Genomic DNA, 9849 nt, shown 5'->3' on the forward strand with positions numbered 1-9849 from the left:
AAACATTATATTTGCCTATTTCTCCATATACAACTTTTGGACTTAATCCTTGTTTCGATGTGATGGGCTACATATGTCAATCATTTTTATAGCCAATTATCTAAAAAAAAAACAATTGAACTTTTATTCAAAAGCTGAAGAAATTTTGCTTCCCATCAGGGAGGCTTCTAAGTTCAAACTGCCTGGAGTAGTGTGGAGTTCTAAGCTTTAGAGGCCTTCATGAAGGTCTATAACATTAGAACTCAATAGAAATCCTATTTTTTTAATTGATCATAACCTGAATGTCTGATAATCTTCACCAGCAGTTGGTAGAGATGTTGTTTATCAGCAAGAAGGTTGCTGAATCATATCCCAGCCTGGGCAGAGTTTRCATGTTCTCCCTGTGCATGGGTGGGTTTTCTTCAGGTCCTCCAGTTTCTTTTCACAGTCCAAAAACATGCACCTCAGCTTCACTGGATCACAATGTATGTCTCAAACAAATGCTTGCTCTTTGAATGTCATTATTTTAAACAAAACCAAGATCAAGTCCAAGTAACTTCAGAAGCTGAAAGTGAGCCAGTAACAGTGTTTCCATCAAGGCTTTTTGATGCGCATTTAGAAGTGTTGCAGTAAAAATGCGAAAAAAAAAGTCGGATGGAAACAGCAAAATTTGAAAAAAAAATCCTCAATTCGCTAAAAAGTTTTTACGCTCGCTTGAGCTGGTTTTTGGATGATTCACAAAGTAGTTAATGCGCAAAACGGGAAATGGAAACACGTTTGCCAAATAAATTCTGACGTAGCGCATATTTACATCATGTGACGTTCAGCTGTTTCCGCTTTCCTGCCTCGCCCCGGCGTAGTTGCACGTGCCTTTCTGCTGCGTAGTTTAACATTGCGTTTATTTCCCTATGTCTCCTGGCAGCGTTAAACATAGCCTGTACTTGCTGAATAAATAGAATAATTACAACTTGCCCAATAGCAAGGCATTCACGAAAAAAATCGCTCCATTGTCCCAAGATGATTAGCCTCAGCTAGTTAGCAAGTTTCACTTCCTGTTTACTACCGCAAAGCTTGTCGCCGACGTCTTGACGTAATCACGCGTTGCGTAGCCTAGTCTGACGTAATCACGCGTTGCGTAGCCTCGTCTAAAGTAATCACGCGTTGCGTAGCCTCGTCTAAAGTAATCACGCGTTGCGTAGCCTCGTCTGACGTAATCACACATTGCGTAGCCTTGTTTATTCGCATCAAGTCGAGAGGGAAAATAGATGGAAACAGTCTAGATTCGAATTTTTATTTATTTAATATTTTGCGAATTTTGAAAAGTCCGATAAAAATTCACTCTACAACWGGATGGAAACATGATTAGTGTATCAGGAACTCCCGGGCCACTTTTCCTCCCCAGTCCGCCCCTGGCTCACATCGTTAGCTCTTGCAGCTATGCTGGGCTGGGCTGATTCCAAAAGTTAATCTGCTTTAGATGTTTACCCAAAAATACTTTCTGAAAGTTTCATTAAAATCCATCCCGTTCATGAGATACTTTGTTAATTTTACAAACAAATGAACATGTGGGCAAAAATATTGACCTGTTTTAATCAAATCTTTGATCGCAAAATAAAAGTTGAAATTTTCATTTTTAAATGTATGACCAAATGTTAAGTGATAGGACAAAAACTCTTACCTGGTTCTAGTTTTATAATCTTGACAGCAGCAAGTTCTCCTGTTTGGATGTTTCGAGCCTGAAAGACAAACCATCATATTTATGAACTAAAATACAAATAATGCAATACTGCTGATATTTCAGCTTTAACTTTTGAGAAGAAKTTTTATATTAAACTGTAACATTGTGCATATCAAGGAAAATATATTTATTGCATGGTGAGTCAAGTATTCTTATGGCATATGGTGGGCGATTTTTCACTATTGTATTAAACACACATTACAGTGCAAAGGGTAAAAGATGATCCTCTGTGACTGACCTCTACAGGATCAGGATTACAGACCAAATGTCTGCTTTGATCGGGAGATTAATCAATTCAGAAAATCACAGCTCGAGCTCTATAACATAATACATAGAGTAGTACTAGAGTAGAGAAATGTCAGCCAAACAAAGAAAACAGTTKAGCAGAAGTGAACTGAGAAGTTAAAACTAGAAATGCAAGAGAAAGCCATTTTAACGATTTTTTAAACGAATGACTAAAAATATAAATACTTAAAGACACTACTATAAAATATCAATTATGATTATGTATTCTGTCAGGAAATGACTGAATGACCTACTGAAGTTATGAACCATTGTTACTGTGATGATCATTTTGAGTCTGTGGGAGGTGTAAAATAAATAYTGTGCTCAGCAAAGCTTTACCTCATGCATCAGAAAGATTTAACCTCACTGCATTCTCAAGCTATGCCTCATCAACTATAAGTACTAGTTTCATAAATTGTAGGCAGACTATATTAGATAGCATCAGTCAGATTTTTAAACTTTTAGAAATCTCAAATTATTTCAGATTTTGTGAACTTTGTGTTGCATATTTTTGTGTATTTCTTTATGCGTAAAGTATTTTCACAGCACCATGGTTTTCCCAGCCAGATTTGACTTTGTAGAGAGATGTTTGCAATTCTCTATCCTTACTAAAATTTTTGTGTCATAGCGGGCTGCAGTGTCTTACAAATCCAGGTCAAGACAGGGCTCCCTGATCCTTAACAKTGAAGTGATGTGACGAGAAGCTAAATCAGCCGTAAACCACAAAACTGTAGTGTGAACGACTTTCAACACTAGGAATGTGCACAGCATTCAAACAAACACACAGCTTAAACGTATTCTGCAGCAAAAAACACACATGCACTGAGCTCTAAAAAACTTAAAAGAAACTGATTTTTTTGTTTTTGTACTTCACTGTGTGCCATATGTGTAACTATGGTAAATCTTTTTATTACCCACTGCTGAAAGGCAAAGACAGACAACAATGTTTTTGAACATACAGACATGCACATCTCTGTTACTAGAATATCTCAACAATTTGATTAATATTATAGAAGTTTTCAGAAAATAATTAATGGATGTACAGGGGTTASACAATGAAACAGTTGGTTTTAGACGATACAAACCCTGTTCAGCTTCCTCTTGCGTGAAAATGAGTTTGACACCCCTGCCCTAAGTACTTTCAATTATTCTAGGCTCATGTGCAACGTCAGTTTAACTTACTAATAATAATTATTATATATTAAAACACAGGTAAACAATGCTAACAATTTTTTTTCACATTTTATCAATACAATTGATCAAAATAATGTCAGTATGGTTCCCTATATAAACAAGTTTAACTCATCTAATTCACCAGAACCTTGTTTAGAATCTTGTAATCCTGTATTGGATTTAAATTTGCAGATATTTRATCAACTTTAAACTAAATAGAAAGTACTGTCAACATTGCTCCTACCGCTGGCTACTTTGTTAGCGCAGCATGTTGTTGTGATCACGTGGGCTCTGCATGCTGGATCCAAGTGCTGCTGGATAGAAACACTGGAGCGGAGTCAGTGGACTGCTGGATTGAACTGCTTATATCGGAGCGCTTTTATCTGAGATATTTTATGCAGGCCGATAAAATCTGATACTCATTTTTTGGCTGAWATCGGACCGATATCAGTTATCAATATTGGATCGGGACACCCCTAGTAATGGCATTWTAACATGGCATCAAAGCTCAAAAAATTATTTTCCATAATAGTTCCCCTTTAAAAAAGCACAACACCTTCAAAGTATTAGAAAAACGCTACTAGCTACAAGCTACATGTAAAACCTACYTAAAAAGGAGCAGCAAATGGTAGCCGAAAGTAGAAAAATACTGACTAAATGTTTTGAACCTACAAACATCTGAAGCTGACTCAGAGAACTCTGTGATTTTATAAAAAATAAAAGTCAAATGTAGACACGTCTTTAAAAGACCCTCCTCCTCCTCCCCACCACCCTGTGCAGCTGCGGTCTGCGGACCTCCACCCCACCCGCGTGATTAATACTGATTTTTTTTTGCGCAAATTATGAATTTTTGACACTCATTAAACATGTTAAACGTCTGAAGGGGTTGACATGTATGAACTTTAAGTCCCGGGCCGGGCTGGTCGGAGCCGAGCTGCAGGTGGACATGTTCGCTGCACCTCGCTTTAAAAACAGTCAGCTGATCCGTCGTGGTTTTGTTGAGCTCGTGACGTGAACACACAGGGGGAAATGCTGCAAAGTGCTTTTAGAAATATAATAAATATAAAATACGATGTAAACCTCAGTGGAAAATAGTCCAGGAGACGCAGAAGGTGTTCACCTGCAGCTGAGTGAAGCTGACCCCCCACCCACAGAGAAAGGAAAAAAGGCAGTAATTATTGATAAGGTAACCATGCTGTGGCTTCACCTGTCGCATTTTATTTAAAGAAAGAAAAAGTAGCTTGCAAAGCTGTCGCATCGGTGCTACGTGATTAAAAGCAGAGCTGCATGTCTAATCACACACACGTGTTTCTATCTTTGTGAGGACCACACACAGCGCTCAGCCTCGCTCTGCGCCATCTTTTTCCCCAAGTTTGGCGAGAGGTGGATATGGAGGGACGCAAAAAATAGCTCTCGACTTGATATGGCCTTATTTAAATAAAAATGACTACATGCCGTGAAATTCTTAGAGGGGCGGGCCGTCTCGTTGGCGGAGGGGCCCGCCCCGCCTGTGTAATGGTAGGGGAAACACTKAAATCAACTGTATGATTGGCATGCTGCCATTCAAACACATTTTTTAAAGAAGGCTTTGCTTAATACAGCAATACATTGCCAAACCACATTCTATAAATATTTCATTGGGGTTCCTAAAAACAAAAAAGAACATCTGCTTGAAATCCAACATTGTAACCCACTGAAATCAGTAAGGCTCAAGCTGTTAACCTTCAATAAACAAAAAATAAAATATTTTTAGTAAATTATTTAATGTTAGGTATGATCATTAAAACCCATGCAAAGCAGGCCAAATGAGGGCTTTTCTGAATCTGGTGTTTCCACTGTTATTTTAGCCCTGAACACACCCACACTGAAACACATGTTTAGACAGAGGCTGAATCATATTTCAGCCCAAAGAAGCTGTCAGTCTGTGAGCTCTGAAAGAATACCAGGCGCAGCATTCCACCAGTGGCGTGTCTGCGGGTGGGGGCTGGCCCTTTGTATGAACAGAGGCCATGACAGACAAGCAGAACTATCACATCTAGATCAGACTGTTGGTCCAGTTCYGTATGACAAGAACGATAAATAAAAAGAGTTCCAGTAAACACACCTCACTACAGCCTGGGAAACAGCAAGAAAGCAACCTGACAGACTGGGGGGTATCTGAATTTGTATACAGTACATTATTTTTTATGCAAATGTCCCTTTTTAAAGGCCCAGCATTTTGTGAAGGAATGCATATCGCCTGCTGCTGTTTGTGCCAAAGTTTCAGACAAAGRTCATCTAATGATGAGAAAGGATGGAGTTAAATCAGTTTTGGTTCTAAATTGTAAATTAATTTTTTGGCTTTTACCCATGGGCTAAATTTTTGTCCTACTCGAGTTGACTCTGTGTGCCTGCAGTCTCTTTCCATTGGGTGATCCCACCAGCTTCAGCTCCAACTCCAAGGTTCCATCAGAGGTTCCAAGTGAACCAAGGCAAGCTGAAGATTTGATGTTAGCAGACCACATGACTGGCCAGAGAGAGACATTAATCATGAGACTCAAGCTTTCCTTTTGAATTAAAGCAATCTTTTATAAAAATTGATATTTCCTTTTGCAAAATATATATTATATATTATAGCCTTTCGGTTGTCCGAGACCACCTATTTTCCTTTCGGACAACCAAATCCCACCTCTTAGTTGTCCGGTGAACAACCAAGTAAAAAGATCTAGATTAAAGTTCTCCACTGAGAAAGATGTCTGTCCTTTGTAAAAATGAAAGGGATAAAAATTCCTTAAACCCAACCAGGGTTTAAACTGATTGAYGTTTCAACCAATAAAGARAACCACAGTCAAAGCTTTACCCAATCAGAATAGAGGAGGGTGGGTCGTGCTGTCTGATAGAGGGTGCGCGAAGAATAGATCAAATGTAGCAAAAATATTAATATACACGGCCTGGACAAAAATATAAGTTGCCACCAAAAAATAAATAAATAAACAAAAGGTCACACACTAATATTTCATTGGACCGCCTTTAGCTTTGACTATGGCACACATTTGCTGTGGCACTGTTTGCACATTAAGCTTCTGCAATGCCACAAGATTTGTTTCCATCCAGTGTTGCGTTAATTTTTCACCAAGATCTTGTATTGATGATGGTTGAGTCTGACCACTACTCAAAGCCTTCTCCAGCACATCCCAAAGATTCTCACTGGACTCTGGAGCCAATCGTCTCATGCTCCCTGAACCACTCTTTCACAATAAGAGCCCAATGAATCCTGGCACTGTCATCTTGGAATATAACCATTCCATCAGGGAAAAAAAACAATCCATTGATGGAATAACCAGGTCATTCAGTATATCCAGGTAGTCAGCTGACCTCATGCTTTGAGCACAGACTGTTATTGAACCTAGACCTGACCAACTACAGCAACCCCACATCATAGCACTGCCCCCACAGACTTGTACAATAGTCACAAAGCATAATGGGTTCATCACATCTCCTGCCTCTCTTCTTACCCTGATCCACCCATCACTCTGAATCAAGGTAACCTGGACTCATCAGACCACATGTCCTTCCATTGCTCAAGAGTCCAATCTTTAAGCTCCAAAGCAAACTGAAGCCTTTTTTCCCCAATTATACTCACTAGCTGCGTTTCCATTGCAAGTGTGCGCAAAACTTTGTCGATAGTCTGTTAATGTTGAAGAACACAGTTTCGCAACTGCGTTGTTTCCATTAAGTAAGAAAAGCTATTAAAGTGGGAGCGGCTACGTATGCTGTGTTTTTGGGAAATTGTAGTCGGTGATTTTACTATTTTATACTACTTCCGTGATATTACTACTACTTCTACTTCCTGTTATCTTCTTCGTCATCGTCTTTTTCTCCAGTAGAAACAGTCGGTTGTTAATCACGTGACTCCCGTGATGTGAAAAAAATGTTTCCATTGCAGTTTTGCAAAAAACAACAATTTCGATACGGCCGAAATCCCATCCTAGCGCAAAAACATTTTGTCGAAAAACGTAATTTTTTTCGAAATTGACGTGTTTCCATTGAGCAAACTTATTTTCGAAATTCTAATTTGCGCATTTTCATGGTCAATGGAAACRCAGCTACTGATTAGTGGTTTTCTTAAGGCTGCACAGCTGTTCAGTCCCAACCCTTTGAGTTCCCTTTGCATTTTGGATGTGGAAATGCTCTTACTTCCACTTTTAAACATATTCCAGAGTTCTACCGCTGTTTTTCTTCTATTTGATTTCACCAAACACTTAAGAGATTACCAATCACGATCATTCAGGATTTTTTTCCAGCCATATTTCTTCCTTCCTTGAAGATGAAAGGTTCCCACTATTCTTCCAGTTTTTAACAATGTATTGGACAGTTCTTAATCTTAATTCTCATAGTGACATTTTAGACTGCCACACCACATTTTAGTTCAATACCTGTGAATTTCACTAAGTTTAAGTCATGTTTGTGTTGCATGCTCTTTAGCTGTGGTCACCATATRGAATGGATTGACTCAAATTGAATGCATCCATCCCAGAAATGTAAAACTCAGGTCCTCGATGGCTGCTATCTTGCATCTTTGTTTCTCTGCTCCAACACACCAGATTTACTGATTCAATTACTTCTTTAAATTCAGTAAAASCCTGGTAAACATTCATTCATGCAAATCAGGAGTGTTTGAGGAGAGAAACATGAAAACATGATGGATAGCGGAACTCAAGGACCGGAGTGATACTTGTGATCCATCCTATATTTACTTTAATCATAAAGTGGTTCATGAGATATTTTGCTGACAGTCAGGCAGCGGTCACGATCACACTTATTGGCACAATTGTATAAACTGAACTCCACACTCGCTCACACAATTCATTATACTCAAGATATTAAGCTATCACAATCACAAAATTTTAGTTCATCTGTTTGATTCACTGAGAGATTGACTTTTTTGTAATGACTAAGGATGCTTTAATTTAAGCAGTATTAAGTTAGTACAGCCAACAATTACTTTGTATTCATTACAATTCATAAAGTGGCCCACAAGATATTTTGCTAATATAGACATAMCATGTGCCAAACAAATACATGCGTACACACATGTGCAAACACATTATTGCCTTTTGACAAAGTAATGTCTTATATTATAAGACATTTACAAAAAATAAACAATTTATAACTGACTACAATTTGTGAAAAACAGCAAATTCTTAAAGGTTGGAAGGATTTTTACCASTATCCATTTTCATCACTGTCTCAGGTCTGAAAATTTACCTGAACAGTCTGGCTGGTGTCAAAGGAGGACATAATGCTGTGACAGTCACATGTTACAGAGTTTAACAAAAAAGTTCAGATTTAATAATCAGGCCAGATATTAGGAAATGATTCAGTCATCCAATTCAATCACTTCTCTCTTTTCCTCTGCCATCACTGCTGTGCTGTCAGCCATGTGACTCAGCACTGACTTCAGATGTAAACACTGAGGCTCTGGGCTAAGAAGTAGCTAAGCAGAAGTGGCAGATATAMCAAGGAAAACAATTAAAGCCAATGCGCAAAATCACAGCTAATTAACCTAATACAACTGAATTTTCACCAAAAAATGTGTAGCAGACTCATGAACTGGAAGCTAGTTCCACAGGGTTGTCAACTGAGGAGGGGGGCAGTAGCAGAGTGCTAAATCGATAATGCTAAATCAATAATGCTAAATCAATAATGCTGAATCAATAATGCTAAATCAAACATGTTTATCTTGTTGCCAAAACCTCCTCTCCTCATTCAAAAAGAACAAAACTTTCTACGATGCGGGGGTTTGTCTGTTGTCATATAAAAGTATAATCATCTATGGGAAAAATGGTTTATTGAAGTTCGGTGGTCCTTTACAATAATGAAATTTCACTCAGTGATATTGAAGATATTGAGCAGCTSCAGGATTAATCAATAGATTTATTACTGAGGGAATATTAAAAATGACACTGACAGAACAGCAACTCTGTAGTTAGATTAAAATATATTGACCCACAGGATCACTAAAGTTAATTCAGTTTTTTTTTTGTTTGATGAGGCTGACGCCTATCCCACAAATACATCATGGTCCACTTCAGCTGAGCTGAGTTCTGCTCCACACCTGTTTTGGTTCCAAGCTGCTGAATTCATATCTGAACACATACATGTGTGTGAGACATAGCTTCACCTGTGATTTATGAATGAACCAAAGGAGCTTAAAGACGGACTGGTCTGTGTGGCAAATTTGCTGAACTGTGTTGTGAAAGAGACTGAAGTCATTMGTGTGTGTTTTCACCTAAATGAGCAACTCTAATAATACTTGGTAAGCACATTTTACATTTGAAAACATGTTGACATTGGGACAGTCTCAAATACGGTTCTGACAACCTTGGGCAAACATACGACAGTTTAAACACAGTCTGTAAACACATTTCTCCAAAGCTCAATAACGCACAGAGGAACACAAACATCTTCTCTGGAGACAAAGCTCATTTAAATTGGACTGAGACAAAGTCCAGGGGTCTCATTTATAAAGGATTGTGTGGAAACCATACTAAAAGTGAACGTACGGCCAAAAGGCAGAAATGGCGTACRCCAAAAAAATTCAGATTTATAAAACCATGCGTACGCATGTTTCTGCGCATCTTTCCTTTATAAATCACAGCCGCACGTCAGAGTTTGTGCACGAGGTCCCGCCT

General features: G+C 38.5%; 1 protein-coding gene across 1 annotated transcript in view; it reads right to left on the reverse strand.

Moving 5' to 3' along the window:
• Positions 1-9849, reverse strand: part of map4k5 (mitogen-activated protein kinase kinase kinase kinase 5) — a gene marked incomplete in the record, with an annotated part of 103698 nt that overhangs the window by 86395 nt on the left and 7454 nt on the right. The window contains 1 exon segment of the mRNA XM_014023571.1: positions 1658-1715. Coding sequence (XP_013879025.1) covers positions 1658-1715 — 58 coding nt within the window.

Source organism: Austrofundulus limnaeus, unplaced genomic scaffold, assembly GCF_001266775.1.
Source record: "Austrofundulus limnaeus strain Quisiro unplaced genomic scaffold, Austrofundulus_limnaeus-1.0 Scaffold377, whole genome shotgun sequence".
NCBI classification, from domain to species: Eukaryota; Metazoa; Chordata; class Actinopteri; order Cyprinodontiformes; family Rivulidae; genus Austrofundulus; species Austrofundulus limnaeus.